Source organism: Herpailurus yagouaroundi, unplaced genomic scaffold (assembly GCF_014898765.1).
Source record: "Herpailurus yagouaroundi ecotype Mexico unplaced genomic scaffold, PumYag 222, whole genome shotgun sequence".
In the NCBI taxonomy this organism is placed as follows: domain Eukaryota; kingdom Metazoa; phylum Chordata; class Mammalia; order Carnivora; family Felidae; genus Herpailurus; species Herpailurus yagouaroundi.
This window is the reverse complement of record NW_024412453.1, coordinates 13460936-13483321: the sequence shown is the minus strand read 5'-3', so window position 1 is coordinate 13483321 and position 22386 is coordinate 13460936. Positions and strand designations below refer to the sequence as shown.

Sequence of the window (22386 nt, the reverse complement as noted above, 5' to 3'; positions counted from 1 at the left end):
CTTTCCATGGGATTCTAAACCTATTTCTATCTCCACCTTCGTGTGTCCCTGGTGCACGTAGTGCTGATTTTAAGCCAGTATCGTCTGCCTTGGAGCCAGACAAGAATCATGATGACGTGATTCTTTGGGATGACGTTTGGCAGGTGGGTCGAATGTTCCGTTTTCCCAGGCGCTGTGATGCTAATGATTGGTATCCGCGGATAGCAATGAGGCCACAGAACCCTCCATTGATAAGACTTGGACTGTGCATTTTCTTTGCTTGCTAGGGAGAGAATTGTCCCCGCTATAGCCCGAGTCCTCGCTGCCCTAATCTGTTAGATGTATGACATTCTGGGCATGCTAGGTGGTTAGGTTTTGAGGGGAGGAAGTGGACATTGCCATAAGATAATGGCTGTACCCCTGCACTTTGGATCTGAATAAGCAAGTCAGATAGATATCCACCTCCAAAACTCACACCTCTCCATCGGCTGCTCCCTGGAAGTAGGCAACGTAGTATTCCACCTCATACAATGAACCGAAACTGTGTTTGGATGGTGCCTGGTGATAGCAGAGGCCATGGAAATGGAGTTGCTGGACCACACAGTAGCTTTTTCAACAAACAGATTTCTGGGCTCCACTCTGGAGCTCTGATCAGGTAGCTGTGAGCCCTGTCAGGAATCTACCTAATACACTCTATTCCCCAGTTTCTTTCATTGTGCAACCAAGTTTGGGACCCACTGGCCAAGAGTCAGAGCCATTAATAGAGCAAACCCCCCAAATTGTGTCTTTAGTCCATTGAAGGGTTATTATTTCAAAACTAATCAGTTTGCCAGTATATTTGGATACCTAATGTGGGTATGAGACCAAGAAGGCCCTTCTGTTATAGAGCATAAAGTCTCATATTGATCAAATAATCCAGACTTGTCCTACTCACAGATCCTCACTGTGGGAAAGATTATGAAAGATTCTTCAGTCCAGTCCTCCAAAGTAAAGCTGCTTCTATTTTTTCCCATTGAGTTCTGTCACATAATCACTTAATTTAGCTTGAGTGCATCCACACCTGGTATCTTCTACCCATGAGCCCATATTGATGTTGGAAAGTCCTCACTCAGGCAGACCATGGGGCAACACCTCTCTTAACACCCTGAGGTTTGGCAATCGCTTTAGCAACCTAGTGAGGGGTTGGGCGTTAGCACCAGCTGGTTAAGGATCACTTATTATTTGTAATTACTGTCTATTTCATTAATGAGACTGGACATCAAACTGCCCCAGTTAAGCTTAAAACCAGCTGTCCCTTTACTGACGTTTACTCAGTTCCAAATAGGAATCCCAACACACTGCATTGTCTCACCCAGTTTACGCTGTGAGAACCAGAGCAAGTTGGGCAAATTTACGCTGGAATGGTTTCAAAAGGTTGGTGTATATTTCTGAACAAGATGTACAAATATTTTTAGGGGTTTTAAAAATAATGTGTCATATTTTCTGTACTCTTCTTAGGAACAGTGTCAGTGAAGAAAAAAAGGTGGCTTTTGACAATGTGACGTTTAGTGGGGTTGTTTTTCGAGGCTGAAATATTAAAACAAAGTATGCCAGTGGCGAAGTACAGGGTCTAGTCTAATTTGTTACCTATCAGTAAGAGAGGAAGTGTCCAGAGTGTTACTGTGAATAACGTTCTATGAACAAAAGCTTCTTTATTTTCTACCTGTTGATTTGAGAAATGAATATCAAGATAATGTGTTAGAACGTTACAGTATATGTATACACATTTCCCTTTTCGGTTAATGAAGTAGCCTGGAAAGTTAACAGATACAGAAGGACAAATGTTTTTGAGGCGGGGTGGGGGTAATTAATACAAAAAAAGTTACTTGAACTGTTTGCATTGTTATTAATCCATTGATATTTATTTCAATTCATTTCATGTGATTATTTTGTTTATTAGATCAAAGAGTTTGAGATTTATTATAAAAAAAGGTCTTTCCTTTTTTTTTAGGCTTCTAATTTTTATTTTTGAGAAGTAAAGGCTGTAAACTTGACCAATTTGAATAACCCTAAAACTGCATGAACGAGAGATGTTCTTAAAACCACACGGCATGACTCTGTAGGCAATGTTAGAAGATTTTGGCATTCATTGTTGAATTTCGTGCACACGTTTTATTTTATTTTATTCTTAATTTGCATGTCCAGAAAGCGGTTCCTTTTTTCCTTCCCCCCCCCCCCCCCGTTATTTCATTTTCTTCTCTGTGAAGACACTGTAAATTGATTTGGATCTCATCTCCTTTCTGTTAGAGTTATTTTCTTCTGTAGTGTCATGTAGAGAGGTATCTTTGGTATCCTTCTTTGAATTCTTCAGGGGGTTACAGATCACGGGTGACAGAAAAAAAAATCTCGTTCACATGTGTCGCTTACTTATTGCACACCTTCGTATCCTTATAATTTCTCTAATTTGCATGTTACAGAACTGAAGCCAGGACAAGCAATAGAACTTAAAACGAGAGAACGTTCCGCAGTGGTCGTTGACTGGAATAATAATCTGCATGTTGTTTTCCCTTTTCCCTCCTGCATGCAGGGATTTGGTTTCGTAACTTTCGAAAATAGTGCCGATGCGGACAGGGCGAGGGAGAAATTACACGGCACCGTGGTAGAGGGCCGTAAAATCGAGGTGCATGTCCAAAATATTTTCCTTTTCATCTTTTTCATAAATGTCTGCTTCGCGCTCATTCGTCGTGCCAGATGCATCACCGTGTGTTGTATGTGACCCTGTTCCCTCCTCACTGTTTATATATATATATATATATTTATATATAAAAAGGAAAACTGGCCTTACTTTTTTTTTTTTTAAATTTTACTTTATCCTGTCATTCTTATTACTGATGAAAAGGTGAATGGCAATAAGGGAGACACAGGAAAGGTTAATCGGAACTTTTTTTTTTTTTTTTTTTAATTTTCTGTGTTTTATCATTAATGGGTGCAATAGATTCCCAGCCAGGGGAGACAGAGTGCAAAACAAGACAAAATACAGAGCAGTTTCTTTTTTTTTTTTTTTCTTTTTATCCTTTTTTTTTTCTTTTCTTTTCTCTTTCCACTGCAGGGTTGACGAGGGATCCACAGTGGTGTCCAAATTGAGCCAAATGGTGAAAGCAGAGTAGCATTGGAATGTACAATTGTTTTTTGTTTTGTTTTGTTTTTTTAAATGAGAGGTCTTTGTCACTGAACCTTTCATTTTTTTTTTTTTTAAACAAGCCAGTTGGAATCTTTGTATCATTTTGATAATAAAGTGAATAACCAACAGGATTTCCTGTTCAATATCTGGCCCCTTTTCACTGAAAAAAAAAAATAATAATGATGAATAAATATTAAAAAATGCTAAAATTTCGATACTCAGAATCTACTCTTTCTACCACTGGATCTCCCTCAACCTGGCCACAGGGTTATATTTGTTAAAACTTAAAAAAAAAAAAATACCAGTTAAAAATGCTTTAGTCTTTGGAGTAAGATGTTGCATATTTTGCCTTTCATTCCCCCCCCTCGACGATAACGCTTAGGCCCCTCACCAAACTCTCAGTAACCATGGTAACTGTATACAAACCCATGCTGGCGATGGTGGTGAATGGTAAGTGGTGAAGTCCATCTGCCGCTTGACGTATTTAGTGCTGATTATCTATATACATATATATACCACGTGGATTTTTTTGACTTGTCGTATTAAGTTTTCTTGATGCTCTATTTTTTTGGGTACCGGTACGCCTGTAATTGAGTGTACGTTCTAAGCGAGCCTGGGAGGCACTGATTGGATTGGGATATGACAGTGCACATCTTACTCAGATTGTTAACTCCATATTGTGTTAAACGATGCACCCTCTTTTATCCTTTTGTTAGCTGTGACTTTCAAGCTTGAATGATCTTGTTAATTCTTGCTATGTCAAAGGCTCTTGTTCCTAGTGTTGAATGCTAGATGTTGCTTCCCCGATGGTTCTTCCTTCCTAAAGTGTTGCACACGGCTAAATCTTGTTTGTCCCTTTTTTCTTTTCTTTGTTTTTTTTTTTGTTTTTTGTTTTTTGACATTTATGTTCCCTTGTACCTTGTCTCTTCCCCCTTCTACTCCACTGCATGTTCCTTCATATGAATTTTATTTTGTGTTTAAAAATATTTATTGTTTCTGTGTTACCATGGAGTACATGCATGCTTTTCAATCTTCAATTATGCAGTTCCTTTTAATTTGCTTTTACTGTCTCCTTATTAAACTTTTAAATGATATGACATTGCTTTATTGAAATGATTTGTAAGTTAAAATGGTTATGAAGTAAATGTAATTATAAAAATGTATGATTTTGTTATGCATCTACTGCCTTTTATAAATTAAAATGCATTTTAGTTTTTTTTTTTAAATAAGTAATCACAGTCATAATGCATGCAACTAATTGAACTGTGGGCCAGTCCTAGCATTTGTGCTCATTTGAGTTTTCTATGTACGTAGGTAAATAATGCCACAGCACGTGTAATGACAAATAAAAAGACTGTCAACCCTTATACAAATGGTAAGTAGAGATTGGCCTTCAACAAGCAATCATCTCTACCTCTGAATCTATTCAATGATGTAACGGGGGGATATGTTTCAACAAGCCACAGTCGCCTCACAGTGGCTCCCGTGCCCTAACTGCTGACCTGCTACAGTGAACCACCTGCATTGATCAGATACTTTTCAGGGACGACACATACTCAGGGTGAGCACTGAGGCAGGGACAGAGTTGTCCGATCGCCGCGTAGTCCCCGTGAAGCTATTGTGACACCGTCTGCCAGTGAGACTTCAATAATCATTCTTTAAACAAGATCATTTCAGGGCAGAGGCAAGTTTCATTTTCAGGTAGAGCGTACATGCCCTTCCTCCAGTCCCTCTAGAATAACTCCCATTTGGAGTGAGATACAAGTAATTATTCAGGGTTACCTGGGTCACTTAATTTGCTGTTATTATAGTAAGTTGAGGGAGAATGGAGGTTTGGTGTGTTTCCTTCCCCCCCCCCCCCCAACCTCCTTGTTGATCCTTAGTCATTTCTGGAAGAGGGACAGCAGAATTTGGTTCTGGCATTGAGTCTGCTCTGGAGATACTAGGATTTTAACGTTTATTTATTTTTGGGACAGAGAGAGACAGAGCATGAACGGGGGAGGGGCAGAGAGAGAGGGAGACACAGAATCGGAAACAGGCTCCAGGCTCTGAGCCATCAGCCCAGAGCCTGACGCGGGGCTCGAACTCACTTGCTGCGAGATCGTGACCTGGCTGAAGTCGGACGCTTAACCGACTGCGCCACCCAGGTGCCCCGATACTAGGATTTTAAATGGCTTGGAGGGTGCTTCCTGCTGAGCTCCATAGCATGAGTGCGGTTTTTCTGTTTCTCTGGGTTGCCCAGTGCTGTTTGGGGACAGATATAGATGTTGCTGTATACTGCAGACCCCTTCAGGACAACGTATCTCTACTCACACTAACCAAGAAGCTGTCTCAGAATTCCTCATAATAAGATCTCGCGTCTGTACAAGAATTGAAAAGTTCCACCATTTTGATTCTGTAATCCTTCTCAGAATACATCTCTCTTAAGATATATATGGGGGACAGGGGTAGCTGCCGGTATGCTAATCACATGCTTAATTGTGCCAAAAAGCTAGGTATGAATGTAATACAGTAGGTTTAATTATAACCACTCAGTGGAACATTATACCCACTAAAATGAGCAAGATAAGGAAGATGCAGGGCTTCCTGATGAATGAAACTTTTTCTTAATGAAAAGGTATAGCATGATTTCAACTACACTATGGAAGGCATTACGTCAAAATGTTCACGGTTGAGTTGAATTATAAGACTGGAAGATATTTTTCCTTTGTTTTGTAGGTTTTTAAAAAATAACAGTTTTATTACTGTGATAAAGGAATGATATTTTCCATTTTTAACTTCTTAATTACATGTGCAACATGGAAATGCAGACTCATTTTTAAAAAAAAAGAAAAAATGAGAAAGAAACATTAAAGGAAAAGGTAAATATATTTTGAATAATGCCTCTACCAGCTTGGTATTCTAGTTCCCCCTCGGAGAACACCACCATTAGATTATTGTGTGTACTTTAACTTTGCTTTTTTATGCATGTATATGTAATATATATTTATAGTATTCACAGTATTGTGTATGTGCTTTTCATATAAATTATGTCATGGTGTGCACATCATTTTTAATTGGCTTTTATAAATCAATATGGAGTTCGTTTGATGTTAATACACAGACCAAACCCATTCTTTTTAGTGGTTACATAAGATACCATGAAATGGATATATGGGTTTAGTCTTACCTTCCATACTGATTGACATTTAATTATTTAAAAAAAATTTTTTACATTAATTTTGAGAGACAGAGAGAGACAGAGCACAAGTGGGAAGAGGAGAGAGAGAATGAGACAGAATCTAAAGCAGGCTCTAGGCTATGAGCTGTCAGCACAAAGCCCGACATGGGGCTTGAACTAATAAACTGCAAGATCATGACCTGAGCTGAAGTCAGACACTTAACCGACTGAGCCACCCAGGAGCCCCATTTTTTTGTTTCTGTTGTTAAAAACGGTAGTATTAGCATTTGTTAGTTTCGATTTTGGTTTTCTTTGTCTTGTGCCAATGGCTATCAATTGGGCTAAGTCAGTCCATTCCTATTTTTAAAGGGGGCCCATTACACAGAGAAATACTGTCAGTTTAGCAGGGTTCTAACTTGAAAGACCAGAGGATTTATCTATTCTGCTGACCCGGTTTCTAGCTGCAACAACATCCGAGACATGGCCTGAAAGGGAATAGAAAATTTCCACAACAGACTCTGAATGCCCAGTGCTGAAATGAAGCAAACTTCTGATTTGTATGTCATGAAGCCTTTCTACTTGGGTAAAAAGAAAAAACTCTGCAACTTGCCAGAGTTAATATGAGATGGCATTGACCCGACTATTGGCCATTTCCTTAAATTATGAAGTAGCAACTGTGTGTGTATGTGTGTGTGCATGCACACGTGCTTCCACGGCCACTGTCACGCATGTGCAGAGGTGGTCAGGTGTACTGTTCACATGAGAAAATGAAGCAAGGGAAGCCAAATGTTATTCTGTAAGCCATATGGATGCATATTTATTTTAAAGAGTTATTGATCTGTGTCCCACCTGGGGGTTGAAAACTGGCCCCGTGGAATGTGGGGACACAATCCAAAACTCAGTCATTAACGGACACCTGGGTGGCTCAGTCGGTTAAACGTCCGATTTTAGCTCAGGTCATGAACTCGTGGTTTGTGAGTTTGAGCCCCGTGTCAGGCTCTGTGCTGACAGCTCAGAGCCTGGAACCCGCTTCAGATTCTGTGTCTTCCCCTCTCTCTGCCCCTCCCATGCTCATGCTCTGTCTCTCTCTGTCTTTCAATAATAAATAAACATTTAAAGAAAAAAAAACCTCAGTCATTAATAGCCAACATCTCTGGAACACTGACTGTATGACATTCTGTTAAGCATTTTAAATGCACTGGGCCCACGTGAAATCCTCTAAAGAGGACATACTTATCCCTATTTTAAAGAGGCAAAAACTGAGGCTAGAAGAGATGAAGTCATTAGTGAAGTCTTTCTCTTTTATTATGAACAAAATCTTGTTACATTGCTTTCCCTCCATCATTTACAGAACTGCCCACAAATGGTAACTCACCACAGTAACAAAAAGATTGTTAAGCGTTCAGCCCAAATCCCTGCCAGATGCTGGCATAAACATCCCACATCCCATTCCAGGTAGCCATGCATTCTTAGCTTCCAGCAGTAAGTCATGTGTGTTTCTCATAAATGTTTCTGAAAGGGGTCATTTGGAGGCTTGTCCCATCACATGGGCTGAGTGTAGGATGCAAGGGGTGGATGGACCATGACAAGCTGAATTTCCTTAAGAAACAAATACAAACCCTAATTACATAAAGCAGCTGGTTTCTGTAGAGGACACCATGGTGACTTTCGGTATTCAAAAAAAAGCAGTTCTCAAAGCCTGTCCAGTCCACAATTCATTAGTATCATCACTACAGATAAACTGCCCCATAAATTGCAACATGATTTAACCGAAAAGATATGGGGTCCTCTCAGATCCTCAGCAAGAGTGACTATGTTACGAGGGAATATTATCACCACAAAAAAGGAAGGAAGGGAGGAAGGGAGGAAAGAAGGAAGGAGAAGAAAGAAAGAAAGAAAGAAAGAAAGAAAGAAAGAAAGAAAGAAAGAAAGAAAGAAAGAAGAAAGAGAGATGATGAATATGTAAATTAGCTTGATTGTGTGTATATGTAATATCAAATCAACAAGTCATACACCTGAAATACTTACAACTTTTAGTTGTCACTTATACCCCAGTAGAGCTAGAGGCAGGGAAGAGAAGATAAGTCAGGACCCACGAAGTCATGCTGAAATGAGAAAAATAAGTGACCAGTGAGATTCATATATTAGCCATCTGATTTATCGTCACAAACCACCAACTTCCACTTTGGCGAATATACCTTCCTAGGATCACCACTTGGTGAGGTCATCTTCACATGGTGAAGTATCACTGTCGATGCTCCCATCACATTCATGCATTCCTTCAGTTATATGTCCAACAAGAGCTTAGGAAGCTGCAAACTTTCCAGTGCGAGTCACAGCAGACCCTAAATGCAAGTAGGTGCCTGGCTACGAGGCTCTGCTACACAGATAACAATCCCATCATCATGGTATTCCATTTCCTAGGACATTTGCACTCAGATGTAGGAGAAGACTGTAGGACGACATACAGGGATCTGCAAACACTATCCAAGAGCTTCGCAAAGACGGAACAGGGCTGCTTCTGTATTGTTGACTCCCCCTAAGGACAGCAGCCCTCAGACAGGAGCTGGGGTCCACTGTGTTCACTGCAGACCAAATGGTTGCAATGCAAAACAAGTTGAGAACCACATTCACAGGGATTCTCTGGATGTTGGACAAGCCTGGGTGTTGGATATGGCTCTTTTTTTTTTTCCCTCAGATAGCTTAGGGAGGATGAAATTGGACCAAAAAATCCAAGACTAGAGAGAGAGAAGTAGACTTTGTATCAGCTCTGCCTTTGACTGGCTACTGAACTGCAGGCGAGTCATTTAAACTCTCCACACACCAGTGTTCTCAAGTAGGAACTGAGTTATAATGGGACCTACTTTCTAGGGTATTTGTGCTTATTACGGAGATAAGTACTCGACACAGTCCCAGGGGTACAAAATGCCCTAAAAATTTAATTACACAATAATCTCAATAATAAGTAGTCCTCTTCTTTTTTTCTGTAGATAGTAAGCTGAACTTCCTGATAGACATACTAATTTAAGGATCAAATATTCAGATGCCATCAGAGGCTAGCCGGTAAAATAGACGAGCAGGGAAGGTCTGAAAGACTCACATTCTTTTTTGCACTCTCATTTTCATACTGGGCAAAGCAAGATAGTTTTCTACTAGAAGAAAAAACGGGACAGGATAACAATAAAAGATTGTTAATATTTGGCCTCAAAGCCAGGCATATAATAGGGAGCAGGTATGTTTGTGGCTAACTGGGGGCTAAGTGGAGTGTCCCTGGTCACTTCTAGCAAATTTGTCCGTGTGGGATTCTGAATCAAAAAAATGGTTATTTCTAGTAAACTTTCAAGAAAACCAGAAATCCTGTATCTTAGTGAAATCTAAACGTTGGCAATGAATATATGTTGAAAAAAAAAAAAACACCACCACCACAGCGGGTGAACCAAACACAATGTGCAAGTAACTGTTCATTTTGGGTATCACCTCATGCACCCTTTCAACTACCAAGTCCCTGGCATCCTCAGTTGATATCTTTGGAAAGCATTGGAACAGTTCTGTGAAACCCCAGTGGTGTATTTAAGGGTGCTTTCTTGAATATGTTTCTTCGATATCCAGCCCCACAAAGCCCTAAAGAAGACACATGTTTTTTTTTTTTTTTTTTGCGCATTCAGACTTGCCTTTTAACACCTAATGCAGCCATAGTTAACAGTGTTTTTCTACCGCTGGCTGGCAGATGACCTTTGAGAAGCTAAATTTGAGGAGGGGGCTAGCTGATTTGGATGCAGCCCCTTGAGGCCCAACCACAGAGGGGTCTCTATACACAGCTCCTGTGTCTGGTCTCTGCTCCATAGCCTTCTTGCATGGGGGGCCCTGCGAGGCTGGGAGCAGTGGGCTTTGTCAGCTGTTCTCTTTTGTTATAAGCCTCATTGTTCAGTTTAATGTCCTTGATCAAAATCTCTGAATTTGCAAGGCCTGAGGATGTACAGACTGCCTGAGAACTTAAAACCAGGATCATTTTGTCCATCTTCCTGACAGTGCAGGCTCCAGTCTCCAGCAGGGTTATCCCAAGGGTCTCTTCCAGGTACTGGAAGGAGTCACAGGGACTAGGAGGCTATTTGCATTCAATTTGCATACATTTACATAAGCCGGCATGAGTTTTGTAAGTCTGAGCAGGGGTGATTCTCAAGGTCTGTATTCTTATTTCCTCTGCCTTGAAGACAGTCACCCCTAACAGGGTGCTTCTTTATTAGATGTACATCAGGAAGCAGGTCATTGGAGGTTAGAAGGAGATAGAATCCTAGCCAAAAGGGAATGAGTCTATTAGAAAAAGCTCTCTATTCCTTCTGTTCCTTTAGAGCAAAACTTAAGTAAATATTTATGGAACACCAACCATTTGCAAAATGCAATTTTAGGTGCTGGGCATTCACACTGGACAGCAGTCCTGTTCATTTACCATTAATTTTAATGAAAGAGAATGGTTATAAAAACAACTGAGAACAAGCAAAGAAAGAAAAATAAAGATGAACCCAGGTAGTGGGTGCAGAAAACAAAACTGGAAATTGAGTCGGTGTATAGCTGAAGGGGGAGGAGGTGGCCTTGAGTAGTCTGCCCCGGGAAGACACTAGAGACCCACATAACATCAGGTCAACTTTATCAGGAGTTGTGGAGAGTTCTCCAAGCACAGGGAGCAGTAGGTATAATCTAGAATGATCTACATTGATGTAGAATGATCTTGGGTGGTTTTATAAAGATTTAAAAGTGCAGTGTCCCTTTGGTTTGGAGAGAAGGGAACCGTGCTATGAGATGGTGGCAGCGGAGAGGAATGGACATTAAGCACATGGAAACATCTTTTCAAAGTCTAACCAATAGGATCTTCTGGTGGATTGTAGGTGGGATATGAGAGTAAGGGGAGAATCAAGAAGTTATTTTTCAAGAGTTTTGTTTTGAGGAACCAAGCAGATGGAAGTGTCATTTGCTGACGTGGGGAGACTTGATGAGGAGCAGGCCGCAAGGGTGTAGGGAGGTGAGAAGTTGGGTTATCATGCCTGTGGTCTGGATCAAAAAGGCCTTGGTTTTCCCTACAGTGGAAGCAGAGCAGCGTTGTTTAGGAAGAAGGGCCAGTGACAAAGAGCAGGACAAAACCTGCACTAGTGCTCCCATACATTTCATTTTGTGGCTCACAGATTCCAAGCTGGTTTCTTGTGAAGGAGACCCTATCATTTACCTCCCTCAATAAATACTTGCAGACAGGAGATGGCATGTGTCTCCTGATGAGGCAGAATGCCTTTATATATTAAATGAAATTTTTCCATGAATAGACTTGGTAAACTTGTAGGTAGTTGGTAAGTTGGTAAATAGGTAGATAGTGGCATTAAGTAGCCTGCTTTGGGAAGACAATGGAGGCCTAAATAAGATCAGGTAAACTTTGTCAAGAGCTGATCAATGATGGATGGATAGATAAATAGATAGATAGATAGATAGATAGATAGATAGAAACAGATGAGAGAGAAGGAGGATAGGGATAAATGATAATAGATGGATAGATGAATGGATAGATAGGTAGATCAATGGATGTACAGATAGGTTGGTATGTAGGTAGATAGATTATAGATAGATAGATAGATAGATAGATAGATAGATAGATAGATGAGAGAGAAGAAAGATAAAAAATGATGAGGGATGGATCGATCAATGGATATATAGACAGGTAGGTAAGTAGGTAGGTAGATAGATACATAGAAGGTTTCAAGGAAATGAGGAAAATACAGGCAGATGAGAGAAACGTGATTTAAGATAGTCTTAGATACCTCTGAGAAATCTGTTTCTGTGAGAAAATGAAAGGCCATTGGCATAACTTAGAGTCTTGGAGAGTTCCATCAAAATTAATCAGTGGGTCAACATTCAGTGAATGGTGTGTCACAGGCCTGTGTGCAAAAGGGAGTATTTAAGGGACCTCATAAGGACATATACAAGAAACAAAATCTTACTTCACTAGTAACAAAAAGACCCTGTCTCCACTATCTGGAAAAGGTAGGGACATGAGCAGGGTGTAAGATGGGGAGCAAAAGGATGAAGAAAAAGAGTAATAAATTCATAACTTAATTATTCATTTAGTATGGGTCCTTATGTACTTCTTTCACAAATCTAGACTTCTGTGAAGGACTAGGGAAGGAGACCATTAAATATGTCGATATCATCCTGAAACTTTAATTTCAACCAGTTTTCTCTATTTGGGGCTTGATTCCAAGGTCTAGAAATGTAGACATTAGTTCCCATGTCCCCAGAAATTGGGTATTTTTTTTTTAGGAAGTAGTGGAATTTTAGTTGGTCAAACTGAAGTCATTTTCCACATTCATAAAACACATTTTCTGAAATGTGCCAGATAATTTTCATTTTTATATCACTATAGAAATTCCTATATGACAAGATGTGGTTAATGTAAGAGAGGAAGGTGTCAGTGTGACGGTTCAGAAACCGTTGGGGCAACACATCTCAGAATTTTATGTCTCTTTCTGGTGAAAATGGGGCCAGACATTTCCATTAATAAGCCTCCCAGGTATGCAAGCAGAGCACTTTGAAAAATCCTATCTTAAGACCATCCTAGGGAAGTGTAAAGTTGCCAGCGTATTCAAGTTGGATGAAAGCTCTTAGAAACAGAAAATTCTTGGAAAGTTGTAGAAAGTTCTTTGGTCCGTCCAGGGGCCTGTCTCTGGAGATATCGAACCTGTGTGTTCCTTAAAGGATGAGTAGATTGTGGCTACCTCTTGGCTGGTCTTACAGGTGCATCACTTAGGTCAGATGATAGGATGTCCTACCCCTTCATCTGGGAAGAGCTTTCCATGTCAGAAATACCTTCTCTCACATCCCACCTTTCACCATTGCCTTTTCTCAGGAGCATTTGCTAAAGGACCCCGGGTGTTTTACCCTCAGCCCAAGGACACAAAGTTTTCCATAAAAGGCAGCACACCTGACCTTCTTTATCTTTCAGGAATTCTATTTAATGGATGTTTTCATAAAGACTTAGCAGCAGGAGCAGGAAATGATTACCAAACCCTAAAACATGGCCATTCTTTGGAGGTTGTTCCCTAAATGATGCCCAGTGGGTGTGTAATGTGCACAGCTTCTCAATTTGCACATATTCTTGTATGTTCTTTTCTTGAGTAAAAGTTCCTAAGGGGCCAGGATTCATTTGACAGAAAATGCTCCATCCAGAACACTGGGAAAATTACAGGATTCTGTTCCTCTTATACACAGGTTGTTTGAAAGTTACCTTAGGTATCATGCATTGATTAAGAATTTTTATGGTTCCTGAATGTGCTGAAATGTATTCCACACTTAATCTCTCGTGGATAAATGTCATTTTCTTTGGGATGTAAAAAGCACTTCGGAATTCTCTGGGTCATAATTAGGAATGACAATTATCAGAATATGTATCCGCAAAGAATTCTGTTTATGTGAGCTTTCAAATTTGGGGGGACTAAATGCAAAGGGGCATATGATGGATTACCTAGCAGTGATCCATGAAAGAAGACAAAAAATTTGCAATTATTATAGTGGTTCTAGAGAATATTAGCATGGGAGAAAATTAATCACCACATCATTTTCAAAAAGTTCACCTGTAGCTGGTCAATAGTTTCCATACTATTAACTTGTATTGGCAGCCAATCAAAGAAAGGCATAAATCTGCCTTCCCAGGTATAGGTTACAAATCATTTTTATGCATCCCCAGACTATATACCCTCTGAATATAAAATTAAAAATATATATATATACACCACCCCATTTGATTTGTGTTTCGCTTGTAGTGATGTGAGTTGTTGAATCAAATGTGATAATCATGTTTTTGTGTATTTGTTTTAAGGCTGGAAATTGAATCCAGTTGTGGGTGCGGTCTACAGCCCCGAATTCTATGCAGGTAAAAATTTCCTCTGTGCATGACTTCTTCGTCTGTTCTCGATGTGTTTTGCCTGCTACTAGAGAATAGGTTTCATGAAATAATCTGAACCAAGTAAAATCCCTCTCCTCAGAAGTTCTGAGGGACTGTTGGTTTTTTTTTTTTTCCTAAAGCAAAACCAAAAGTGTTTAAAACCCTTGAAAAAATGAAGGGACATCACGTATGTGTGTTACACTGTGAGCTATGCGTGGAGCCCCTGCTCCTTATGATGTTTTCCATTGATTTCGCCTCAAAAAAGCATTGAGGCCTTGTTCAAGGGTATGTTGAACGAATGTGGAGCTGTTCTTGCCCAATTTTATTTAGTGTCCCTCCATGTGTTTTTTGCCATACGTTTCCGTGTGGGGTCGCATTTTTTTTCCCAGCGAAGCTGAGTTGGCTCACTTATTCCAATAATGTGGCAGTGAGTTGAAATTGCCAAGAGGAGGATTATTTAGAAAACGAAAAAAAAAAAAAAGAAGTGGTCTTTCTTTCTCCATGCATCACATTTCCTTAGCAATTCCATATTCCTCTCTGCCCTGCCCTTCCGAGGGAAGTCTCTCCCCTTGGCCCTTCCCTGCTACCCTCCAGCTAGCGGTTGATCGGGAAACCTGTGTCGAAAACTTGGTCATCACATTTTGAGAGAGAATGACCCAGAAGAAGCAGTGACTGAGACTGGTTCTGCCTGTTATCGTGTTGTCCATTAACAAGGTTGCGTTTGGGGTGCCGACTTCGGCTCAGGTCATGATCTCACACTGTGAGTTCGAGGCCCGCGTCGGACTCTGTGCTGGCAGCTCAGAGCCTGCAGCCTGCTTCGGATTCTGTGTCTCCCTCTCTCTCTTCTCCTCCCCTGCTCATGCTCTGTCTCTGTCTCAAAAATAAATAAAAACATCTAAAAAAATAATAAAAAAAATAAAAAACAAGGTTGCGTTTAACACCTTAGAATTTTAGTAGTTTCCACGCGGGTATGGAAAAGAACCCTTTCTTTGATGGGGCCCTTGCTCTTTAATAAGGAGAGATAAATGACCCGTTGGTCTAGATCCACTCACTTAGTGACCTCTTGATGGTAAGTAAGTCCTACCCCTTGCTTGGTTTCTTCCGGGATGCCTTCTGTCATTTTTCTGATCCTGAATCAACCCTAGTGCATGACAGGGGAATATGGCATATTCGGATAGCTATCCAGCAGAGTAATCAACCTGACAAAGAAAAAAATGGTAAATCTGGGAAGACCCAAGATGATAGGTGAGTTCTGGATTTTGGACAGGCAATGTTTGTTCCTCACATGTGGTTTCTACCCCAAGCCTGGGTGAAGTCCAGCAGCTCTATGCCTGTAAAGCAGCTGTGCTGACTCTTATTGGGGGAGCAAAAACTTAGCTGTAAGTCTTTCCATGATTGTATGGTGGAACTCATCCACTGAGAGGACATTTAGCAAAGTGGGGAATGTGAACACTGTACTCAGCCCAGGTTCAAATCCTGGCCAGCTGTGTGACTCTAGGCAAGTTACTTAACCTCTCTGTGCCTCAGTGTCTTCATCTGTTAAGCGGAAGATGATAATAGTAACAGACTCACAGGTGTTTATTAGAATTAAATGGGTTAATATGTGAAGAGTGGTGCATAGCAAGCAATACATAAACATTGGGCAAATGAAAGCAAATAAATGAACGTTCCCCTCTCTGCCATAAGGGCGTTACTCTCCCCAGATTAATGAGTCCAGAACAAGAAGCAAGAAGTCATCTGATGAGAGAGGGTATAAATGTGTGACTTGGGATAGGGAGAAGAAGTCCATGTTTCTGGTCCCATGCAGTGTAGTTAGTTTCTGGTCATCTGACCTAAGCAACCAAAATAACACCAAACCTCTCCTTGAGAAGGGATTTCAAACCTCACTGCGTATCTGTGGGTATTGAAGAGGACGTCAGGACAGAAGAATCCATTCACACTGACTTGTATGTACAAGAATAAATTAACCTGCATGACTTTTAGAAGGTTAGAACAGCCATTCAGATCAGCCCTGAGCCCAGCTGCAGAAGTTACATCATGGGAGTAGTGGCTACGAACAAGTTACAATAAAGATTAATATTTACTTGAATATTATCCGTGGTCAGGCACTGTTCCAAGCACTTTACCTTAATTAATGTATTTAAATCCTCACGGCGGTTTTCCAAGTGAGAAAACTAAAGTACAGAGAGTACGAGGGCACCTGGGTGGCGTGGTTGGTTAAGTGTCTGACTCTTGATCTCAGCTCAGGTCATGATCTCACAGTTTGTGAGTTCGAGGCCCACATCCGGATCTCTGCTGGTGGTGCAAAGCCTGCTTCGGATTCTGTCTCTCCCTCTCTCTCTCCGCACCTCTCCCGCTTGTTCTCTCCCTTTCTCTCTCTCTCTCTAAAAATAAATAAATAAACTTAAAAAAAAAATAAAGTACGTAGACTACCTTAGCACTAAAGGGCTAAGATTTCAAGTGGGTAAGAAGCTAGCTAGACTGTAAAACCAAGAGCCTGGGTTCTTTACAACCGGGTTAATATGGCTTCTTTATTTTTTTGTGTGAATACTAGAAGTCATACTTCTTCTTGAGTGTGGCCTGTGGTGGTAGATCAGGCAACTACAGCTCTATGTCCAAACCAGTCCAGTTAAAGAAGAGGAGTGAAATAATAATGTTGGATTGTTCCAACAGCCACGGCCACCATATCCTCCACATTCAGATGAGTTAACTGGTTCTGTCAGGGGCAGTTTTAAGGAGTCCACGCACCCAAATAATTATTTCTACGAGATGCTCCGATAAACTTAAATCTAAAAAAAAGGGGGGGGGCATGAGTAAGTGTCACTGGAGAAATCTGTATATGCATGTTAGTGTTGCTACTACCCGGGGTATCCTTAATAATCAGAAACTTTCTCTTTCTGCCTATATTATCTGTATATGGAGGTCAACAGAGTTCATGATATTCGGAAATGTTGCTCCAAATCCAACACTCCAGAACAAGTCCTTTGAAATATTTGAAGACCCATAAACACTGAGAATCTAGCTAGCTTACGTCAAAAGTTACGGGCACCTTAATGCATAGATGCAAATGCAGATGTGGCATGTATTCATTTCCCTATGCAGGTATACTTACTAACGTCATCCACTTGAATATCCACGGCTAAGGATTTAGGGGCCTTTGTGAATTCCCCCAACTATAAACACAGCCTGGATTTCTCTTGCAATTTCCAGCGTGCCTCAAAGCCGAAATGAAGACCTTGTCATTGATTCGCTGTGGATATTTAGCAAGCCAACCCTGTATCTGCCTGAGATAGAAAGCCAGGCTTATTAGGCACTTTTCTATATAAGATTTTGTGTTAATGACAAATATCATGATATTCCCATAGTATAATTATCGATTTTCTGAAGCTTATGCAGAATTAACAACCCAGCCTCCAATTGTCTCTCAGAACGGGGCATGAAAAGTTCACATATTTTGTAAATTAAAATCAATATTTTCAATCTCTCCTAAAGGTAATTTTCCTAATTTAGTGGACTTTTCCCTAACATTTATTTTCTCTTTAATTATAAAATGGCAGGTTATTGATTTTCGTATATAACCTCTTGACGCCCTGAGTGCATTTTTATTGCTAACGCAGGGTTGGGGTGGAGAGGGCAGAAGCACCTCTTAATGAGGATCTTTAATTACCAGCTGAACAGTATTAATTTGCTTTGATAAATTATGACGCACACTCTCCCTCACACACACATAGCAGGGGAAGCATTTAGAAAGACGTTGTGAAAGGCCTTTCATTTCGGGTGTTTTTCTGAACTCTTACCAAGTCCTACCTGGAAGAACGCTCAATCTGAAACTAGTCTTCAGAAGCAGGTATGCATAAATAGGCATATCCTATGAATCTCCTCCAAAGACAAGTGGCTGTTTTCCTACAAAGCTGTAAGGCATTGATTATTTTGCTTACATCTAATCATCCTTGGGCTCCTTGGGGCTTATTCTCAAGATAAATCATTGATAAGTCAATTAAAAAAAAATGCCCAGGTAGATCTCAAAGACTTTAGCCAGCATCTAAGACCATTCCATTTTAGACTTATAAAAAAAATTGAAGGCATTAAATCAAAGTACACTACCTGCAAATTATGCGTTCCCAGTAGCATGCTTCAAGTTACTTAATATAATTAGAAATAGTGTTTCTAATCATCTCAATGAGGAGGCATCAAAAGGGGTTCCCCCTTCATTGTGAGCCGTTCCGTTACTATCTAATAAAAAGATTAAAAAAAAAAAAAACAGTGGTGCCTTTTACGGAGAATCATGATATCTGGCCAATGAAACTGTTGATTGAAAGCACGCACCTTTAATCTTCATACATAAGTAAAACAAAGTAAAAATAAATAACAGAAGGTTATACACAGTTGTCGACACAGTACTGACAAATGGCAAATTCGTCCGTTTCTCAATTGCCGGTAAGACGGCAGAGAAGCTCACTCACACCATATATCATATCTGCCAACTCATTTCTGTGATTAAATATTCCATCAGTGGGGCTATAAGGCGGCAAAGCTTAACAAGATTCATAAGATGCACCACTTGAACACACATAACTCACTTCCGTGGATGTGAGTTTGTACACCCCGCCTGCAAAGGAAAATTGGAATTGAGTTAAATTACTCCACGAGTCAATAGGGAAAGGAAAAGACTTATCAATGCAATGCAAACCTGAGATGCAGGTTAGGTCCCAAAGACAACAAAGTAGAGAGATACAGAGCGAATCAACTTAGAAACCGTGAAGATGGTGGTGAACTCTCTTCTGGGAATACCATTATTATTAGCAGTTTTGGGTTTTTTTTGCAAGGGGGAGTAGGAAGCGATCCTTAATTGGACATTCCTCCTAAAAATAAATGTTTCTGGTTTCAAGACTGGGGGGTGGGGGGAAGTACTAAAAGAAGCAGGCTTGGCTGCAAAGTCACATTTTAAAGGTGGTCAGGTCTTGAAACTGGGTTATCCTGGGGTGATAGGAGGGATCAGATAAGATAATGGGTGGAAAAGAATTTTATAGACTGTAAAGTAAAATCAAAATATAGGAGATTAGTGTGATCACCGAAGTTCCCTAGATTGTTTGTGTCCACATCGGTAAAAACCTGCCCACAGACCACATGCCTTGATATCAGGCTAGATGATGGGAAAGTGGATTGGGATCTCAATATGAAGTTTAAAAATGAAGAGGTTGGATGGAGCACTCTGTGATTGCTTATCTCGAAAGGGCAGCTGTATTTGACCTTGGATTACCCGTACAAAGGTATTGGTTTTCTATGGGCTTTTGGCCACTGTGAACCATGATTCACATACAAGAATTGAGTCAAAAGAAGGTAGATGTAGGTCTCCCCCCTGGTGGCTCCCCCCATAAGGGGTCATAGAGAGAATGACCTTTAGCCGCACTTTTGGATGGACTTCTTTCCAATTCCCCTCCTGCAATTTGGGTACAATAGCATCTGAAAAAAAGTAAGACTGTCAGAACCTGTGATACCTGGGGTTCCTGACACAGGCTGCTTTCCTTTTATTGGCCACCATCCCAGACTTGGGTTGGGCTTGGAATGATGTGCCCAAATCCCGGGTATAGCATATGCGTTTGGGGTGACTACCTTAGCATCCTGAAAGAACGTGATGTGGGTCTGCAAGGTGTCTGCTACCACTCGGAGCTCCTGAAAGCAGCTAACATTCGGGCATCCCCAGTGGCTCTAACGATGCCCACATCCACCCAAAGGACCAGCCTCGACCAGACTCAGAGCAATGACCTTTGGCTCTGCAGTGTTTTGTATAATTCACACATCTGCCAGATTCAAATGCAGTGCACTTCAGTGAACTGAAACAGAAGAGTCCAGATTGAAGTCCCCAAGCAAAGGATTTTCAGCCTAGAAATATTCCACTTCAAAGACTTTATCTGGTACATCTGTTTACCTCCGCCTCCCCTTTTGGTTGCAATTCACTTGCCTTCTCTCTTCCCCTTTCCCCATCTGTCTTATCAGATTGCACTCCATCCCTGCCCACATTCGGCCGTAGTTTTTACCGGTGTCCTTCCTTCCCTGCCCCACGGAAGGAATGCAGCTCAGCTTGGACGGAATCTGTGGGGAATTTTGATCTCCAAATAGGATCAGAACTGGATTATGTGCTCAGAACTACACTTCCTCGATAAAATTAGTTCTCATTCTGTTGCACGGCAAGTCTACCAAGGAGGCCTCCCCCAAGCAGGAAGTGACAGGACTCTTAAAGGAGAAGCCCTGAGTCGGCACCATGGGAGAAAGACGAGGTTTGCCTTTCTGGCTCTGGATCGATTTCAAAGGGAGCAACCCAAAACATCAGCAACAATAAATAAGCTGCTCTGGGCACCGACCCGAGCCAGGCACCGTGCAAAACACCTTGCCTCTCCTTGAATCCTCATAAAAATGTTATAGCGTTCTCTTCAGTATGGAAATTTTGAAACCAGGGCTTACTGGAGAGTTCATCTCATTCCTTATGTCATAGAACTAGTATGTAAAAAAAAAATAGGTTTCTTATATAAAGGTCTTTTTTTCTGACCTCAGAGCCCACACTTTCCATTACCTTGTTCAGCTTACTCAGTAGGACTAGACTGGGATATGCCTGCCGTGTCTTCTATCCTGGAGGTCATAGAACATACTGAAAATGAATACAAGTATCTGTGCATGTAATATTATTTGCTGCACGCCAGACTCCACGTTGGGATCTCCACATATGTTTACAGAGATTACAACTTTGGAGGACAAGTGTCATTTCCTTCATTCTGCAGATAAATGAGATATCTAGTAACGTTATGTTGTACAAGGCTGTTGACTTCAAAACTTCAAGAGCTCAGTCCAAAGCCAAATCTCAGTGATTCCAAAGCCCATCCCATTTTATTACACATTACCTCCCACATATGCTTTAGTTAATCCAGTATCTTGGGTTAGTGATTGTTAACTGGCAATAATTTTGCCATCTCCCCCCCCCCCCCCCGAGGAACTGGGAAATTCCAGGAGACATTTTTTTCATTGTCACATATTGAGGGGGGGAGGGCATGGGGTGTTGGCTGCTGGCATCTAGGGAGTGGAGGCCAAGGATGCCGCATAACATCCCACCATGCACAAGACAGCCCCCACCACAAAGAATGATCTGGTGTAAAATGCTGATATTGCTGAGGTCGGGAACCGCTGTCCTGACAGAAGCAGATTAGTAAAAATGTCACATGTGCACCAAATATCTTTCTCAAGCCCTACCAGTAGCTCCTGCGAAAGATGGATGAGCATCTGTAGTCATCAGTGGCAGTCAAAAAGAGACCTTCGTTCAGATGTTTCCTCTTCTGGGCATTACTTTGTGATTTTTGACTCCAGAATGGAAAAAGCATAAAGCTTGATTGTATGCTGCAGAACTGTGTCAGGGATCCATGAGACCATCATCAGGCTCTGTGTTTGCTTAGATGTGCTCTTAGGGACTCAGCAAGGCTCTTTTAGTCACAGTTCTGATTTATTACAAAAGGATACAGATGAAAAGTCAGCGAAGGAAGTGGCACCTGGATGGCTCAGTCGGTTAAGCATCCGACTTCAGTCAGGTCATGATCTCACAATGCAAGGATTTGAGCCCCACATTGGGCTCTGTGCTGACAGCTCAGGGCCTGGAGCCTGCTTCAGATTCTCTGTCTCCCTCTCTCTCTGCCCCTCCCCTTTTCATGTTCGCTTTCTCACTCTCAAAAATGAATAAACATAAACTTTTTTTTTTTAAAGAAATTAGCAAAGGAAAAGAGCAAATGAGTTAGAATCCAGAAGAAACCAGGCAAAAGCCTCTGGGTGCACCCTTCCAGTGGAAGTACGCAATGTGCTTAACTTTCCCTGCAGTGGTGCCTGATGGCAAACCCAAAGTGTCATCAGCTGGATGTCAGTCCGCTTCCTGGGAGGCAGCCCCATAGATGTGGAGCCCCCGTATGACTGACCTCAACTACTCAAACCATAGCCCAAAGAGCAAAAGGAAGTATTCACCATAAATCACATTGCTACCAGAAACTGTCTTATCAAACTGGTACTGTGTGGCCCAAGGCCTCAGGCACCCCAAAACAGTTTTATCAGGTAGAATATTCCAAGGGTTTACAACTCATCTACCAGGAGGTGTCCAAGGGCCAGTCCTGAAGATAAGCATCCTGGGGGGAA

At 41.1% G+C, this 22386-nt stretch overlaps 1 protein-coding gene across 26 annotated transcripts in view; it reads left to right on the top strand.

Moving 5' to 3' along the window:
- RBFOX1 (RNA binding fox-1 homolog 1) overlaps positions 1 to 22386 on the top strand; it is a 2071930-nt gene that overhangs the window by 1945794 nt on the left and 103750 nt on the right. For 23 of the 26 annotated variants that reach the window (XM_040458700.1, XM_040458710.1, XM_040458711.1 and 20 more), the window contains 3 exons: positions 2546 to 2638; positions 4454 to 4514; positions 14155 to 14208. In XM_040458700.1, coding sequence (XP_040314634.1) covers positions 2546 to 2638; positions 4454 to 4514; positions 14155 to 14208 — 208 coding nt within the window. The remainder of the gene's footprint in view (positions 1 to 2545; positions 2639 to 4453; positions 4515 to 14154; positions 14209 to 22386) is intronic. The other 3 variants (XM_040458724.1, XM_040458712.1, XM_040458703.1) reach the window with 1 other exon arrangement.